Source organism: Gallinula chloropus (assembly GCF_964237585.1).
Source record: "Gallinula chloropus genome assembly, chromosome: 6".
In the NCBI taxonomy this organism is placed as follows: Eukaryota; Metazoa; Chordata; class Aves; order Gruiformes; family Rallidae; genus Gallinula; species Gallinula chloropus.
Window position 1 is genome coordinate 33,872,764 of NC_140091.1, and position 19,662 is coordinate 33,892,425.

Sequence of the window (19,662 nt, forward strand, 5' to 3'; positions counted from 1 at the left end):
AAGGTACTGCCCTCACCCAGATCACACAGCTAAACAGATGAACTGCCACTTTCCCCAGGCATAAACAGCTCTGTTGTCTGCAGGCTTGTGCAGAATTAATAAGCACAGAACCCAAAACCCAGAAGTGTCAACAGCCCTTGGTACCTCCTTTAACAGGACAGGATTGGGAAGTGGGTTTGGAAGAACGCCTGCCTGGCTGAACAGGAGAACTAGACCTGGAAGCACACAGTGTGCCAGCCCAAACAGACTCCCTGGTGTCTGTTTACCTGCAGAACTGGATTCATGGCAGCTGTTGTGGGCATACGCAGTCCTCGCGGGGTCTCGCGGGTGCCCAGTGCCCGGGAGGTGGGAACGCTGCTCCCTCACCCATGAGCACAGTATCAGGGCACTCACACCTCCAGCTGTCACCCAGCTTTGACAGAGGGAACACTAAATATGCTGCCCAGGGTACGTATTTCATCTTTCAGTTTATAAGTAAATGGCTTAAACAGCCTGCTACAGTAGTTGGGATGTGCACTGAAGGACCGAGTGAAAGTGTCGTACCTGTAGCACACCAGAAGGTACAACAGCATGTCATAAAACCCAAAAACCCTCTAACACATCCACACAGGGCAAAACACCAAGAACAAAAACAGAAGTTAACCAATCCAAATTCAGGTGTGGTTTAAAACCAAACTACAACTACACCTCTCAAAATAATTTAAAATAAAACAAACCCCAGAATTTCCTCAAATTGCATTAAAAATCAGATTCTTGACTATTCCTAGATGGTAAGATTCCTCTCTGGTTCCCTCTAAACCTTCTAAGTTTACAGAAGGAGGAACAGAGTACCTAGGGACAAATATGTGGGTTAAAATAAAATGAAGAGGTTTGCCTACAGAAGAGAACTGTCACGCTCCAGAATTAGTGTACAGCTCCACAGAGGTTTGGCATGGTTAGTTCGAGGATGTTTTCAGTCAACGACACAGATTGCTGATGTAATCAACAAGGAAAATGTGACAAAAAACCCTCAACACTTCACACAAAATGAGTCGTTTCTGTGATCAAAGAAAATGAAGTATTACCGTAACTTACACGCCACCTCTACAGATTAGTGTTCTCTCTGTACAATTAAACTTCACACCCAAACAGCCAATGAGTAAAAATAAATAAAGATCTCTGAGGACAGTTGCAGTGCTTCTCCAAGGGAGTGGCAGCAAAGGAAAAAGCACTCCAGGAAGAGTTATGCTGTTTCCACGCATCATTTACCATAGTAGCTTATGAGAATATTTCTACAGGCAATTTGAAAGATGTACTCTGCATGGAATCTGACACAGCAAAAGTGAATCCCTCCCATGAAAACCAGAGGATTTGAAGATATTCTGTAGTCTTATAATACAGCAATTTAGATAAAGTCATTTCATAAAGTTCCCAAAATAGTTTGCATTCACGTAAGGCAGAACAAAAAGCAGTAAAAGACTTCACAGAACCAGAGCTAAATTTTTTTAGCTTTTCTTGCAAAAATTATAAAGTTGTCAAGAATGAAATCTTGATTGTTATTCCTAGAAGAAAACATAGAAACATGCCAGGAAAATTGCACCATATCAGGAGTTTGGGGAAGAGTTTTTTGTTTGTTTGTTTTCTAAAAAAAGAGAGACGTCAGTATTCACTGGATTTATAAAACACATTGATCTGAGAAACCTGAGTGAAACACTTTGAACACACTGGTGGACAACAAGCAAGTGACCAGTCTGCTCCTTTCTAATTTCAGTAGCCCAGAGCTACTTTGAACAGACGTGTGGAACTCCTTTGCGTGAGCTGTCGCTTCGATTCCTCACCAGACGGGATCCATAAAGCGTGGCCCTGGGTGTGCAGGCAGTGTGGCTAGGGAGAGAGTAAGGTCAGTACAGAGGTAATACCTTGTTTCCTTAAAAGGAGTATTCCAGGGCAGAAATGTGCACTGTTTCAGTGAACCCACTTTATTTTCATAGCAGAATTTTATTCATTTTATGCATACGATGTCTAGTCAGATTTTCCATTTCTGTGGGTTTTGGCTTCCTCCTGTCCCATAAGACAAACAACTTTGTAGCATCCTTTTGCAATTTTGACCATCCACATCACATTCATAACATCCAAGACAACACTTGAGATAATCCAGGCGCTCTGGGCTGCAAATCCTAGTCTGTGGAAAGCCTCTGTTCCAAATGAGGAGATCACATGGATGTAATACACAGGCATGACGGCGATCCTCACCACGAAGAACACAACTGTCATCAGCACACCATTGATCATGTTGGCCTTTGAAGATTTGGGATAGCCCAGTACTTCAAAAAACCACCTGCAAAAGAAGTGGTCACAGATACCAGGCAGACTTGGAGCCATCTCATTAAAAAAATTAATTTAAATTTTTAATTAATCATTTAATTCATTAATTGCATCTACCCTTCTCATTGCTAAATTCCTGTGTCTTGGCTTGGCTGCAGGTTCTTCCATTTGGCTGCATTTTGTTTCACCACTTCAGCAGTGTGCAATATCCAGTACATTACAAAACAACACATAGAAAATCCTCATTTGAATTGTAAACAAATTCAGCACCTCCACGCTGACTATTGTGTAATACACTGTAATTTAATTATCCTTTCAAATGATAAATACAAATGTATTACTTGTTACTACAGCTTGTACCAACAGGCAGCTAAAATTCTATTTGTTTCCCTGAAAGCAATCCTAGCATTGTATTTGGATAGGGTAATGTAATCTACATAGAGCTCTAGAATTCCCACTTTTTCAGATTTGGGATCTTCTGACTACTTTTGTTCAGCCTGACGCCAGAACTTGAGAACCAGACATTGTAAAAGGCACTGGATCATGTCACAACTAGGTATGTTATAAAATAGAGATAAATCTAAAAAGCCACTCTCCCACTACTACTCATAAATGGCCTTAAAGCAAAAATTCCTGCATATGAATCCCTTAGATAAGTACAACTTATCTATTGCCCAGCACACAGAACCTGTGGGTTGAATTCCTGAAAAAAAAAAAAAAAGGAACAAACTCCTCTAACTTTTTACCATTCCCACTTAAACTAGAAAAAAGAAGAATCTGTGCAACAATGGCAGATAAGAGACAGGACCAGAGGAAAACTACTTACACCACTGTATTCATGATGGAGGATGGGGAGGGAAGTAGAATAATAAAAAAAGACAGGAGGGTAAAACCATTTAACACATTTACCAGTTCTAAAACAGGTTCTAAAAGTAATTTTAATTACCTAAAGATTAAAACCTAGGTCATTACAGATATATTAAAAAGATTTGCCAGATATCCAGCTCTGACAGAAACAGTTGAGGAACTGAGTAAGCCTGCCACTGAGACAGCTGAAATGCAGGCAATGAGGCTGCAGTCCAGGTGGGAAGTGGGATACCTCACCACAGAAACACGGACTGGGATGATGAGGAGATGCATTTTGTCAGACTAACAATCAGAACCTGTACTTTTGTTGCTATTATACAATGCAAATTCCAAAAGTAATGTAAAAAAGAACTTTTAAAATAAGTTGTGAGATATGTTAGGAAACAAAAAAGGGTAACTGGACATTTGCTTAGCAACTTTCCTCTCCCAGCAAGTTCAAAAAAACTAGAAGTCAGTAGATCACAGTTATTACAATTCTATGCACCACAGTTCATAACTAATTACATAAATCCTGATACTAACATTGAAAGACCTGAGTACTTGGCACAGAGACAACCTCCAATTAAATATCCCTAACAATGGACAGGAAATACAAAGAAAATCCCACAGTCCTGAGATTAGAATATCATTTTATATTTTAATAGCAGCTCTTTGGGTAATACTAAGCATGCAAAAGAGAAACATCATGCAAGTCATTATCGTTATCCACCACTGACTGTCTTAAGTGTCTGGTTCTCTTCAAATTTAATGGGAAAAAAAACCCCAACCCAAAAAAAGACCCCAAAGCAAACAATTCATGCACTAATGAGATGACATCCCATAGTGCAAGGGACTGTTATCTCCAACAGAGATTTCCGTTTTTCTGAGAAAGCAGCAAGTGTGGCTATTCCATGACACATTTTCTCACCATAGACATTTTGAAACTACAACATCTTACTTTTAACAGACAGATGTATCACAACACTCCTAACACCACAGTCTGAACGACAAGCATTGCTGTAGGTACCATGCAAACCCAGGATGAATTCCTATCCCAGTAGAAATCAACTGGGAGACTGGCCATTCACTAGGACACTAATTTCAATATAGAAGCTGAGAATATCACCCCACCTTTTTTCATTTTCTCCTCTTCCTTGTATCACTAAAATAAGTTTAAAGAAGTGTTTGTTTACTCCACAGTCTCTCTGCACACGTGGTGCAGAGACTACATTAGACTGTAATCTCCTACTCAACTGCGCTTGGGCAAATGACTTCTGGAGAGCTCCACCACCCCGCCCTGCCCTCCTGCAGGATAAACTTGCCAAGCTAATGTCTGAGAGGGATCTCAGCACAGTCTATTTTTAGAGATCTGAGGAATGCTACAGTCTCATAAAATATTTCAGAGTCACAATGCACAGTGGTTAATACTCAGGCACCCTGTTTGCAGGAGGATTACAGTTCCCTTTTCCCTTACAAGCCTTCCCATTTCTCTACCAGACACATGGAAAAGAAAACAGCAGATATTCAACCATAAAAATTCCTAGGTGAGAGAACTAATGGTGCAGATTGAAACTGAGAACTGCCACTTACCGCTGGTTGACAAAAGGAGTGGAGAACTCTGCAAGCAGGCGGAAGTTTCCAAAATACGCCAACAGCCCTTTGCTCTGGGTAGCAAAACAAAAGCAGACACACACAAATCCACCATGTAGATCTGGAACCCTGGTTAAAGTCGTCAGGTATAGACAGAACGACACAACCTCACAACTTCTTTAGTAAAACACACGTAGTGACTTGGCCATCTGCGGCCAACTTGCTTACGATTTCCAAATGAGGTTTACTACAAAAGCTGCAGGTGTCCTTCAGGCATCTTCAATCAGTAATTTCTTATTAAAAAGAAAATCTTTAGAAGACTTACAGTTAAGTGGCCATGCCAAGCTAGCTAGAGAAGACTGGCACAAGTAGGCATAGGTTATAATGATGCTATTACTGTTATTGTTTAAGGAACATGTTGTTTAAGGAACGTAATTTGCCAAAGTGAAGATGAACTCCCAGCTCATATATGGCAGCAGAAAGAGCACAAAGTCATTCCTTCTCTCCTGCCCAGGGCAGGGGAAGCCCCCTTCCACCAGCTCTGTGAGAGTCCTGCCATGCCCTGAGCACATCTTCTCAGGTAACCACATGGTACTTTTACACTGATACAAGTTGTAACTGAGCACTTTCTTCCAAGTGCTGATGTGGAGTGTATTCTGTGCCTTATTGTTTGGTTGTGCTGGAAGTGTTATCCCATTGCACAGCAGCTGGGGAACTGGCAGTTTGCAGATGTAGAGATAAAAACATTTTTAAAGAAAAACCAGGAAGCCTCCTGAACAACCTGTGGAGTGTGTGTCATCTTCTCTCTCCCCCCACTGAGTACGTTAACATCCACTACTGCAGGCATCTCACTCATGTCAGTTCGCACCACGCCAAATAGGAAATCTGTGTTCTGAGTCCAATTCTCTCCTATCTTCAAGAGCAATTTTTGCAACAAGATAGCTGTGAGTAAGCTTCTCTGAAGATAAGAGAATGAGCATAACACACAGACATCCCAGGGCACAGCTAGACCCAAATAGCAAGACCCCCCTTTAAAAGGAGTTCACACTAACACTACACTTTCTATTTACTCCAGAAACAGCTAATGAATTTCCTGCATCAGGGATTAGCCTTGGTAGTGGTATTTTCATTTCTCCAGTATTCAGCTCTAATTCACTTTTCTCCCTGATAATATCAGTAGATCTAATTATCTTCAACCCAAAGCAGAGTATTTACTTGTCAGTGTACTTCATCCCCTTTACAGCGTTACATGGGAAACGTGACAGCAATCTGGCATCTCATCACGTTAGACATTGGGAGCCTGGGATTCCCACAGGAGGCAGGGAAAAAGTGGTAAATGAAGTAAATTGCATTTTATAAGATTTCTTTCTTTACTGAATGAGCTTTTCAGAAGAAATTCAGAAGCATTATTCTGGAGGTCAAAGGATTTCTACCAAGTCACATGGGCATCTGAGAAATTCCAGCAGCAGCAAAGAACAACTTAGTCTTTAATCCTAGATCAGTATCCTTCTCTTCCCCTTTTCTCTTCTATGTATGTGCTGCAGATGCTTACAGGTATATAGTTAATCGTCCACTGTTCCCCCAGGATCAACAATTTATGTCATAACAGATATCTAAAAAAAGAGACACCCCACAAAACCCCCAGCTAAGTGACTGTAGTTCATTCAGAGTCAGGGATCACCGACCTATGGCCTGGCAAATGCAATCACAAGCAGAACATAACTGCTTGAAACCATGTCCTCCTAATTTTCCACTAAACCTTCAGACTTTTGCTTTTATTTGAAGCTTTTTTCTATAATCATGTGAAGAAAAAAAAACAAAACCCTCTGTCAAAGTCACTCTACAGGAAAATCTCAGAAGAGTTTTCATTTCAGGAGTTAAATACACTGAGTACAGCAGTTAAATACAGACCAGTTTTGCTGAAGAACTGTAACTTCCCACCAATGACGAATGAAAATATGCCTTTCAAAAAGCTAATACACCAACTAACAAAGGATATTTTTAAGAATTAAACAAATGAGATCTACAAAAAACACTGTCTTCCCTCACAGCTGCTTGATAGGTTACGGGAGAACAGGGCACTCACCAGTACAAAATAGTAGGCGTACAGAGCTGCCAAGTGATGGATTACAAAGAACTTGTCTCCAATTGCCTTCCAGTAGTAAATAATAAGCAACAAATCTACAAAAGAAAAGAAATAACGATAAAGAACAATTGATTATACTACCATTGACCTCAGAAGAGTGTTTAAGTTTTAAAGGTATAAAGGCCAACATATGGCATCGGTAGAAACCCTCTGAATTAGTTCTCTTCTGAAGTGAACACCTTTATCCTAAACACTTTAGTTAAAGCATTCTTCTACTGCTGGCATAATGATTACTTTCCACATCAATGGAAGTACAGAAGCAATAGCTTTCGCTGCAATATTTTGGAAGCAAAAAGTGGATCCAGAATCTCATATAAAAAGCGAATCCAGCATCTCAGAGCAAGACTTCACACTTACAAACCCAGAAATCTGGGACAAGTGACACAAAAAAAAAGGGGAGGGAGGGGGCATGCTAGAGGGGACATAGCCAATATACAAATAACACCTAATAAATGCAGGGATCTGTTATGGGGAACTTCTGAATCAACAGGCAGTTACATTACTGTTTGTGCAGAGCACTTGGAACGGGCAGCACGTTGATGTTAGAAGGAAAGCTCTGACAGGAAAGTTTTTCCTTGTCTCATGATGGTCTGAGAGTTCAGGTTTTCTTTTCTGCACTGGAATAGGCACTTTCTGCCCCTACTTTCTCCAAATGAGAACTTTGGACTGGAATATTAGTGACCAGGGTTCCAAATCAAAGACTTTATGCCCTTCCTATCTCCGGTGAGTGCCTTGATCTCTTTTATATTAGTTGTCCTCAGGCAGGACTTGATGTCATCTGACATAGCTGCTCCACTTCCTACTAATAATTAAACATTAACTATATAAGGAAGCACTAGAGAATGAGTGGCCAGGTTCAGTTCTCTGTTCAAAGGCATTCATTAATTCTTAATGAAAGTCTAATGCATCATTATTCAAAAATAGATACCGATGAATTAAACATGGGAGCTGAAGGAGTTCCAATGGAAAAAACAGGTTTAAAGTAACCCACAGTTTAACAGGGCACACTGATCATCACATTATCAATTCCATTGGGGTGAGAAATCTAGTCTGAGAGATAAAGTCTACGGCCCAGTCTCTGACCAGAGACTCCATCCTAACACGAGTTTTCCCCTAAAAGTCCAACTCACAGCAAGTGTTTGCTTTGCTAAGACAGCATTATCCCCATATGGGATGCAAGTTCCAAAGCATTTTGTAGTGAAATTCCCATGCCAGTGTTAGTTGACAGTAAATATTAAGAACACAAAACATATGTAGGGGTAATTGCCACACCAAGAAAATAATTTAAGAAGTCAATGTTTTATACATGACTAAACTTCTGCTTAAAGTGAGACTAAAAGGTGGGTGGGCAGGATCCTATCGTGTCATTTGCCTCAGCTTATACTGAGGGTTGACAAAATCCTTCTGCCACCATTCTGAGGTCACAGGAAGAAGCACAGGATAAAAGAAGCACAGGATAAAATAGCTATGGGGCATAGAAACCCTGAAGGGAGCGAAAGGCACTACTTTAACACCTTCTTGATTGGCTTGGAGACTGTCCTGGTTTGGGTCAGGATGGAGTTAACTTCGTTTGTAGCAGCGGATGGGATGCTGTGTTTGGGAGTTAAAATGAAAGCAGTGCTGGTAACACCCTGATGGTTTTAGTTGCTGTCAGACAGTCAAGGACTGTCTCAGTTCTTCATGAGAAAGGAGGGGCAAAGCCAGGACAGGTGACCCAAATGGGCCAAAGGGGGTATTCCATGGCTCTGGGTGGCACGGCCTGAGCTGTGGGTTGGGTGAGACACTGCATTGTGTAGCCACAGTTTCATGTATTTTTTGCTCTAAAGTCCTGTCAGCATTGTTATATTGTATCTTTCTGCTATTCTAGTAAACTCTCCTTATCCCAACCCACGGGCTTTTGGTTTCTTGGTTTTGGGGTTGTTATTTACCCCTTCCTTTTCCCTTCCCTTGCCTCACACACACACCCCCCCCCCCTTCCCCTGCTCTTTTCCTTTAAAGAGCAGGCAGCTGCGTGGATCTCGGCTCTCAGCCAGGGTAAAACCACAACAGAGACAAAACTGAGCTGGAGCTGGTGGTTGTATATCAAACCATCACAAAGCCACACCGTGGGGTTTCCTCAGTGCTTGGGGAAATATCGTTCCACCTTTCACATCCGCTGACAAGCTCCTGGGATTTCACCACAGCCCACAACTCCATTAGCAATTTTGAAAGTCCCAGTAGAAAGTGTATTGTGTACACTGTCACCTCTCCAGCACAGAGCCACAGGATAAATATACAGGCATAGTGACTCATTACCAACATACAGACTGTGTGCGTTGCATACACGTTGCATAATTACCAGAAATGAGGTAGCCTGTGGTAATAGCAATATTCAGTTTCACAATGGAAGGGTCACCCCTGTAGAAATACGAAAAATACAGAGTTACATCTCTTATAACATGGTCATTTACAAAGGATGTACACACATCAAGCACGTAATACCCATCAGGTCACCTTATGCTTGGCCCTCCAGGAAGGCATTACATACAAGATTTGGTTAAGAAAGGTACTAGTCACAAAAGCAGATTCCTTTTCTGCCCAGATATAAAACATCTGCAAACTACCTTAATCAGGATCACCCCCTGCCTTAGGGTGGGGACTGCCCCAAGAGCCTTGCTAGAGACCAGAACTGAAACCCAGCATGTAGCCTGAGCGGGCTTCTCTGGGAGAGGACAGAGAAGAGGGTCCTGGCAATGCACCTCAGCACTTTAACTGACACTCTGTCTCTCCATTCCTGTTCTTCTGTCAAGTGTTAAAACTTTGTTAAGGGTGACAAAAATACCTTGCTCAGCTGGTGCTTTTCACATTCCTAACAGGATGGATGCTTATGGGGATAAACAGAGTAGAAGGAGGCATGAAAGGAATTATTTGCCAGTTCTCTGCAGACAAGGAACCTTCGAGGAGAAATGCCTTTCAGAGGAGTTTCACACCTTCTGTCCATTGCCTTTTGGTGCGAAACATGCAGCAGGCAAAGCTCTCAGTAGTGCACACACACAACTTCAGTCCCTCTAGGATGTTAAACAAACCCAGACTTGTGAATACAGCTCACAAAAGGGAAGCATCCACATTACAGCAAGTGACATTTGTTCTCTCCTCTGCTGCCCTCTCTACATTCCAACTCTGAGAAGTTTGGTAAGCAAACCTCTTTTCCCTGGCACAGTTTGTAAAAAGAAAAGTTATGATCTCTCAGTTGTGAATCTAATCTAGATATGTTTTGGGTAGGTATGAATGGAGCTCTAAGCTACCAGTCTAGAGATTATAAAATGTGGAGTGCTCAAGACAAGCTGTCAAAGCAATCCTTGTGGTGAACCTTCCAAGACAAAATGGAACATAACTGTGCACACAGTCACCATCAATCTACCTCAGCTACAAAGCAGTCCAATGCTATTACTTAACCACTACTTTTTAATCCTATTGGAATGAAGCAGTGGAAGAGATTTCCTGTATTATTACAATCTGCTCACTAAACTTTAAGGCTTTCTTAGCATGTAAAACCGACTGCTTCCCTGAGTGAAAAGGTAGTTTACAGAAAGATAGGAGGTCTCACAGAACCAGATTTCTGGTTTCAAACACTACCAGGAGAGCCTAGAGCTCATTCCATCTCTTAAGATTGACCATAGAGGCTCTTCACAACAATCTGAGACAGGACTATTTTTCCCTGGCTTCAGAGCCTGGTTTCATATGCTATGGAGGTTGTGGGCTGTGCTTCTTTAGGTGTAGCTCTTCTGAAAGTCACAGCTAGACACAGAGCATGGGCAGATGAGTTGTCACAACTTTAGCAAAGCCTCTCTGAATAGTTCCAGCCCTCATGAGACCTCCCAGCTGTGGCAGTGACATCATTACCAAACTTCTAAGTGCTCCCAACACACTGCAGCACATCATCACCAAGATGGACCCTACGCTCCAGAACCTTCATATTATTCTTCCAAGAAGATGCAAGCAACTGAGTATATGAAATTGGTTCCTTGACAATGATAAACATGACCAAACTGGATGAGACAGGGAATGATTTGCTTCCCTTCATCCCATGAGATTGGTCACCTTGCAACAAACTTTCTCTAGACTTTCTAAAACAACACTTCGACAACATGTATGGCTGCACTGTCCATCTGCCCCCACCCTTCAAGAAGGGTCTGTGTTAGAATCCCAAATTAATTCCAATTAGTGTAAAACTTGGAATTTAGTCTAAATCTTCCAGATTTCCTGATGAGTCTCCTTGAATGGGAGGTGCAGTGGAGCTTACGAGCCCTGATTTTGCAGCCTAGTTTTGATGCAAGCAAGGCCAGGAGTGATAAACAGGGAGTGACTTGAGTAAGCAAGAGGGTAGAGCTCTCTCTCATGATTGCTAGGAAGGTATGTGTGGCAAAGGGACTACACACCAACATGCACAACAAACAAAAGTCCACATGACCAACCCTGTTCAAACTTACTTGCAGATACAGAGTCATAAAATGCTAATCAAACAAGTGTAATGACTGTAAAGTGGACATTCCTATGAAAAAGTCTGCTGGTCTGTGAAGCTACAACTTCATCCACTTATTTCCATCTTCTCCCTCTCCTTATCTAATCTCTACCACCTCCATATTTTCTACTGGGTTACTCTAAGCACCTCAAAAACAATTACAACAGCCATCTGGGTTAGCTAGCCTGTATTACATACAGAAGACTACAGGCAAAGCATTACAAGAAGTCCTAGACCATCAAAAAGGTGTATGCACACAACCCTGATGCTTCCCAGTAACGTCAGTGGTCCAGTCTTACAAGCCTTTGCTAGTATCTCTTGTGCCTAGTTTCAGGCACTACCTGACAGTCATACCAAATCCTCTCTCTACTGCACCCAAACCCTTAGCAGGAGTCCTGATCCCTTTCAAGACACACAGGTGTCAGCATCACCACACATTTAAGCTTTGCCTGAACCCAGAATTTAGGCTGACACAGAGGCTCAGAACTTGTGATTTTTCCATTACAGATACAGGTACCTTTCAATCCCACAGAAGAAACCTGGCTGTATACTGACGTACAGTCAATGGCTACAAGGAGAAGGTAGGAATATCTAGAGGGAGTCTAAAATCGGAGCATCTGGGCAATGTTTTTTGGCTATCTGGGCTAGAACAGAGCAAGAAAGCTCCATATAGAAATATAAAGCTCCATAAAGAAATATCCAAGAAAGATTCTTGGATATTTAGTTATTCAAACTGGATTCACAAATGTTTCTGGTATTGTTAATAAGAGACTCCTACAGAAGGGCTTATGCATCATTCATACCTGTAAACTGCCAAGTCCCACAGCTTATGCTTTGGATTTCCAGGCTGAGCAGCTTTGCAACAGTCCACCTGGCATTTCCCATGTAATTTCCTTTTTTCCCCTCATTCAAGTCAAATGAAGACTATATGGATTCAACTACGAATCAATGGAGAGATTTTAAGCAACTGAAGACTTAGTGTCCAGCTAAACCATCAAACAGACTGGAGAAAAAAAAATGTTAAAGCTGTAAATGGTCAGCTAAGGCTTTAATTACAGCTACCAGTAATCAATTTGAGATATGGGGGAAGGCACAGACAGCAAGACATACGGGGGGATACACAGACTGGCGTGAGCCGTCGCAAGTTTAAGAGTGATGCAGAAGTCAACCTTAGAAGAAAATGCACATCTGCAAATTCTGAGGAAACCACAGAGATAAAGAATCATAGAATCATAGAATGGTCTGGGTTGGAAGGGACCCCAAGGGTCACAGAGCTCCAACCCCCCTGCCACAGGCAGGGACACCAACCTCCAGGCCTGGAGCTACACAAGGCTGCCCAGGGCCCCATCCAACCTGGCCTTGAACACCTCCAGGGACGGGGAATCCACCCCCTCTCTGGGCAGCCTGTTCCAGCCCCTCACCACTCTCTCTGTAAAAAACTTCCCCCTAATATCTAATCTAAACCTTCCCTCCTTTAGCTTTAGTCCATTCCCCCTTGTCCTGCCATTATCTGCTCTTTTAAAAAGTCGAATCCCCTCCTGCCTATAAGCTCCCTTCAGGGACTGGAAGGCTGCAATGAGGTCCCCCCGCAGCCTTCTCTTCTCCAGGCTGAACAAGCCCAGTTCCCTCAGCCTCTCTTTGTAGGGCAGGTGCTCCAGCCCTCTAATCATCCTTGTGGCCCTCCTCTGAACCCTCTCCAACCACCCTACAATTCAGGCTTTCTTCTGCCAGTGAAGCCAAACACAAAGTCATATGCAGCCTGTGAGTAAAATACAAGCAGTTCTAAAGCCACAGGCAGGGTTACGTTCGGTCTCCCTTCACACTTCATCACTCACATGAAGGTGTATTGGAGTACTTGTGGCTGCTTTAAAGACACCAATTGATACTTCATACATTTTAAAAATTACTAGATGAATAACTAAAAGTCGTGATTTCCAGAGTGTTCTGTGCACTTTGGATTGACAAATTCCTGAAAACTAAGATAACTTTTTCCATGAAACAATTAACATTGCTAGGAAATTAATCTGAAGATTTAATTGAAAACACACAGATTAAATACAATTCCACAAGATTTTAATAAATAGGTGTTTTGCTTACTTTACCAAAAATAAATAAAACCACCGATAGCAACTACATAGACACTATTTAGAAATACTAGTAGAAATACAGAAAATATATCCCCCAAAGATGGATTCTGTCCTTTTAAATTTTTTTTCTCTACATAATCTTGGATACTAAGGCTCCCTAAGCAAGATTAAATTTTCAGTGCAATATACAAAAATATCTAATGTAACTCTCTCAAACTTACTAAGAATAAAAAGCAGTTAAAGTATTACATAATTGCTTTTTTTTTCCCCTGGAATTATACCAGGAAAATTTAGTAAATGTGAAGACTCAATTTATTTATTGCTGCCAAGAGGCTTTTATTTGTCTTTCATGACTTCTTTCATACTGTTTTGATCAAGGTGTACTCAAACACACCAGCACAAAAGCTTCCATCTGATGAAGCTTACCACAACACACACCGAGTGTGAACATAACGTGCTGCTTTTCAACATGCTTAGCAGATCCCAGAAGGTATTCAGATTATATTTGGTCCCTCTAAAGATACCAACAATTTAATCATCTATCACTACACACAGAAGAGGCCGATGTTGCCTAAATTTGTGTTATAAATCAGTGGTTTATTTATTAAAGCAGAGTGCTTCAAGCCCCCTACCCTGTCTGCTGTCATTCCTTTACAGTACCAAAAAAACCAGTTCAATTTATGTAAGTATTACCTGACTCACACTGTGGTCCTTTGACAAGGTTAAAAAAACAACAGTCTATGACAAAAATATGAAATAAAACTTAAAGTAGTTAGTTAGTCCTCAGGAAAAACATGGGCCCTTTCCTTCTGTAGGGAGAGTTCCAGAGGCTAAGAAGTGACAACAATGGCAATCCATAATTAACTCAACTAAAACAAAGGCATCTTATTCCTCCTCCTCCCTCAAAAAGTGTGAAATGAGACAATATAAATGTTATATAAATATAACTGGAAATCAAGAAAAAAGAAGCTTAATGCGAAATACTTTACTAACTAGGGAAAATTCTAGCAGTCCAGTAATTTAATACACCTCTTGCTTGTGAAGACAGCACTTGAAACTTTTGTACTTATTTTAAAATAAAGATTGATAGAAGTTCTATCAGAGGCAGAACTACAAACACCTTAATTTCTCAGGTTAGACATACATTTTCATACACATAATAGGACACCCCAGTTTTTGCCACACAGACACACTCCAGACCTGCAGCAGCATTTTAATTTCACTTTAAAAGTTATGACAATAAATTGCACAGTTTCAGTCAGGACAACTCACAGTTACAGTCTTGGTTCTATTCTTCAGTGATTTAATATGCTTCTTCAAATCAACTGCTGGTATTTTATCCATTCCACTTTAGAGACACAGTGCACTAAGACATTAATACTGACAATGGAATTTGGAATTATCACACAGTACAGACAGTGAAATGGACTCATATCTCCTTATTTTAAGGGGGAAATGAAACGATTATTTTAGTAATTAATACACTGCAGGATTATTTTTTTTCCTTTTCAATGCTGGTATCTTTTTGTGTAAGCACCACATGTATGGACCATGTCTTACCAGAGGCGGTCAGCGTTAACAGCGTCATCGTACAACAAAATATACAGGCAAAACCCACCAACCACCAGGGCGTGGAATGTGGACACTGTCCTGGAAAAGAGATCACAGTCACAAGGAGGTACTGCCATTCACCTTTACATACCCATGCTCAAGGTAGGATGTTTCCAAAGGCATTGTCAACTCCATCCAAGTACCTCTCTGGAAGACAATCATCTCTTTTTTACTCTTTGTCCGACCAGGAATCTTTTTGACCCCTTCTCAAAAGAGCTGGGGAGGGGGCATTTAAATGAAAAGTAAGGTCTTAAAGTAACTGAGATCTGTATTTTCCTCCAATTATCCCATATAGTCATCAATCCTTAAAGACAATATAATATTCTGTTCTCTTACACTTGCTGGCAAATCTATATGCATGTCATATTCAGATTGCCCCACAAGTCCTGCAGCAGCAGGTTTCTCCTTTCAGTCACCCAAATCAGCCAAGTTCAGGGTTTGGGAAGGGGGGCACTAAATGAAAAGCCCTATCAAGGACAGTTTCAGAAAGAATTCTAATGATTTTGAAGTAGATTCTGGTTTTCAAAGAGAAAACTTGTCTAACAAAACGCTGCAGCTGAGCCTTAGAGACCTAACAGCTACCAGTTCATATGAACTAGCAGCTCATACCTTTATTTTACACTCCTCTTGTCCCAGACCAAAATCACAGCATCACAGAATCATAGAATCAGAGTTGCCTTGTCCACACTTGGGTGGTCAATGCCTTTTTTTTCCCCCCCAAAAGACATCAGTCTGGAGCACAGAGGCTGCATGCACGCTGCAGATAAACCCTGAATGTTAACAAGGGCTGACAGAGAATTACCTATTTAGAGAGGCCCCAGCAGGGTTTCTGCCAGCACACAGGCCAGGGCCATTCCTGCCCTGTTGAGTCCACATATATTCTTGGAAGGTAGAACAATGCAATGGGCACAGATCCAAACTGTGTAACCTTGTTCCTCTAGCCATGGGTTTAATAGGACTCAACTGCACCTAGTCCTCTACAGCTACTGCCTGAGAGAGTAGGTTATAATACCCATCTGCTTCCAGAAGTTCTGTCATCATCTATGGCATTAGAAGATTCTGTGACTTTTCAGAAATTTGGGTCAAGAATGTCGTCATGCTATCTTCATCAGCTTCTTCAACAGTGCTCCAAAAAAATGAATGGAGATGAATATAATATGAATAGCCAGAGGAGATGGATGAGAACATTTAACTAACCATTACAGCACAGGGTTTTTCTTTTTTTCTTTTCTTCTTTTAACAAAGAAAGAAAAATTAGTTATCTGAATTTTAATAATAATTAACAGTTTAAAATCTCTACTCTTGCAACACAGAATTAACAGAAAGCTAGAAGCATTGCTTCCTTTTCAAAACAAAGCCTGGCATATAATATTAGAGTTTGAGAAATACCCAGGGTTTTGAACTTCAGGAGAGGATAATGCTGAAAGAAGTAAAGTTTGTCCTAGGATATAGCTTATAGGTTCACAGTTGCAATTTGTCTCAGGAGTGGCTGTTTCTTCAAACCTTAGCCTTTAGCATACAGGGATACCAAGCACAGCACTTGAAGGGGAAGTAAAATTTAAAAAAAAAAGGAAGAAAGAAAGAAAAAAAAAGCAGAATTCCCACATAACTCTGGACTTTGAAGTTTCTCCACAGAAGAGGGGACAGAAGAAGGGAAATAGTACAACACTCCATTTTAATATGGAATCTAGGTCAAGCTATCAAGCTCAGTACATTTCCTTGAAATTACTGACAGAGCTTGCATCCTTTAACTCCTCAATAAACTGCAAAGAAAAGTTGCACTGTTAAGCTGGATACTTGCTCCTTTATTACCAAATATATGGGTTTTTTCCCCCAGAACTGCTCAATTGCAGTACAAACACTATTGTAGAAGAGGTGGCAAATTTCTGCACAACAAAGAAGTTATTCTAAATCTGTCTCAGAGTACAGTTTTTAACTTAATTGGAGCATCCACATATTTAAGATTCCATAAGCATTTATTTTATTGGTTCTTAGTTCTTGGAAGGTCAGAAGGAACAAACTGAGGGTATGGAAAACACAGCCTGAGCTGTGGCTCTAATGCCTGATTACAAACTGCAACTCAATGCTACAGCTCATTTCAGGCAGATGCCCTCTTCCAGACCCAGCTGAGCTGATAAAAATGCACAACCATCCTCTGTGCCAGTTTCCTTCAGGACTGCCAACAGAACCATTTGTGTAGCACTCCCCACACCAGTTCAATACAGGACAAAGTAACAAATGTCTACTTTTGAACCCTTTAAGCCCACCCAACTCATTTTACTGGGAGACAGTAAGTTTCTCTGCCAGCACAGGTGTCTGCAGAGCACAGGCATGTTTAGAGAATGCACCCAGACCTATCAGACACTCCTCACTTTGGGGAAACACTGGAGCACTGAGGCAGCCTGAGGAAGCACCCTGCTCCCTCAGCACTGTTAACAGTCAGCCTGCCCTAGAAACAGGCACACAGGGAGCCTTTCCTTCCCTTCATGCCCTCCCCAGGCAGAGCATCAACAGGCTGCTGATGAGCCACGCTTTGTGTTTCACACCTCCTACTCCAAAACCTAATGCAGCACTGGACCAGGACCCATCTGTGCCACTAACAGCCACAGCTGCTATCAACCCTGAGGGAAGGCATGGAAAGAAGAGGGGGGGAGAGGGGGGAGGAGGGTGGAGAGGCCATAGCCTGGAGTGTCCTGTCAACTTGAGTAAACACCTGACTGTAAAGTAGCCCAGATATTCCCCAGCAGCTTATTCCCAGCACGCTTGTGGTGTGTGAACCCATTCACATGCTATTATGCAAAGTGCTACAACTTAGCATAATGCTACCAGGCATGGGATATGTTCTCAGAGAGCTTGTTACGCATTTCAAGGGTCACTTGATGTGGCTTAGAGACAAAAGTTCAGCTCCAGCTCGACAACAGTTTATTTAGTTGCCCTGTCTGCCTCTATTGTAGCACAGAGATAAGCCTAAGCTGCACTGATACCATGACCTGGCATCCTACAAAGTCCTTCAGGCAGATAGGTAATCATTCAAAACTCAAACTGAACTGAAGATGGTGCCTTTCAGAACGCTGCAGGTGGACACTTGCCAAATGGAAGGGCAAGCCTATTTGAGTTGCTGATGCTGCCTAGAACAATGGAAACAACTTTAAAAGTATCAACCTGATACTGTCTTCAAACAGCACTGAGAAGGAAGTCACAAAATACAGTTATGAGTTTAAAATTTGAGAAACACCTGAAAAATATTTTAAAGGTGTAACAGGCTACTCAAGCCCAAAGCTATACTGCATCATTTCATTTCAACCAGAGGAACTTTATATACCCCTTCAGAGCAGTATATCACAAAAAGAAACCTCCAGTGATCAGTCCATTTGCAATTACTACCCTGTACTTCCTTTAGGGCTTAAGAGAGGAAAGCACCCAGGAAAGACACACAGGGTTGAACAAGTTTCTAACAGTGCCCTGTCTGAAGAGACAAGTGGAACATGGGTGGATCTGTCTCAGTGACCACACTGCAGAAACACCAAGGGAATAAGGAAGGTCTTTAGATTGGATTTCCTCAACTCCTTCCTCAATGTGCAACCTGTGTCTGTCACAGCTTCCCCCTCCTCGCATCCTCCTTCCCCACCAACACGCAGAGGAACCTGTCCATCCCTGTCTCACTCCAGTACCACACCAGAGACTCATCAAAAAACATCTACAACAGGGTGTAGCGTAGCAGCACCAGGAGAACAGAGAGCAATATGCTTTGCACCCAAAAGCACACCCAGCCATATGCTAGCATTTAGGTCATAGAATAAGCTGCAACACTCTTGAATTTTAGGTATGTTTGGGGGAAGGGCTCTGTAGTAGAAGTGTCACAAAGAAGCCATTTAAAATTAATCCCCTCTACCTTATTATGTCTCACCAGTCAAGATTTCTGTTTCTATTGACTTTCACTTGGGCACCACTGTCTAATGAAGTGCTTAATGTACAAGTGTTTGTAATGCTGTGCGTTCAAGATGGGGCCTCAACCTTTTATGTTCAGAATTTGTTAGGTGCCCAGAACCATCCCTATAACTTTTAAAGATGGTTAACTAGTAACATTTTTATATACACACACACACAGAGTCAGCTGATTTAGATATTGCCAGTTTCAGGTAGTTCATTAGCTGTACTTTGCTTTGAGCACCCTACCTTGAATTCCATTCGATCTTCCTCTTTTGGCTGAGACTGTTAAAACCAGGAGTGACTCGTGTTGACACCCAAGAGCTTAAAACATGGAACAGGAGCTGAAATACAGCAAAACTGGCAACAGCAATGCCAATAGTCAAGTTGCTGAAGGAAGCCATTGTTCTTCAGCCTGTGAAGAGAAGCAGAAGGTAATTTCAGTCTGTTCCCATTCAGCTGTTTTAAGCAGCCACACAAAGTCTGACAACTAATACAGGAACAGAAATTTTATTCCCTGAGTTTCATCCTGGTGAACGTTACTACTTAAGCTTCAGCAATGTAAAGGTCTCCCCAAACTTTTACACATAAAAGCTGCCTTTTTCTAAAAGAACACACCCACATTTGCACACTAGACATTCCTGTTGCCT

At 41.6% G+C, this 19,662-nt stretch overlaps 1 protein-coding gene across 1 annotated transcript; it reads right to left on the reverse strand.

Moving 5' to 3' along the window:
• Positions 1–1,980: 1,980 nt before the first annotated feature.
• Positions 1,981–19,416, reverse strand: TLCD4 (TLC domain containing 4; the record flags this gene model as incomplete). Its single annotated transcript, XM_084266085.1, has 6 exons — positions 1,981–2,317; positions 4,741–4,814; positions 6,827–6,921; positions 9,225–9,283; positions 15,035–15,124; positions 19,262–19,416. The coding sequence occupies 6 exons, from the start codon at positions 19,414–19,416 to the stop codon at positions 2,002–2,004; spliced, it is 789 nt and encodes a 262-aa protein (XP_084122211.1). The 3' UTR covers positions 1,981–2,001.
• Between the last annotated feature and the right edge of the window lie 246 nt (positions 19,417–19,662).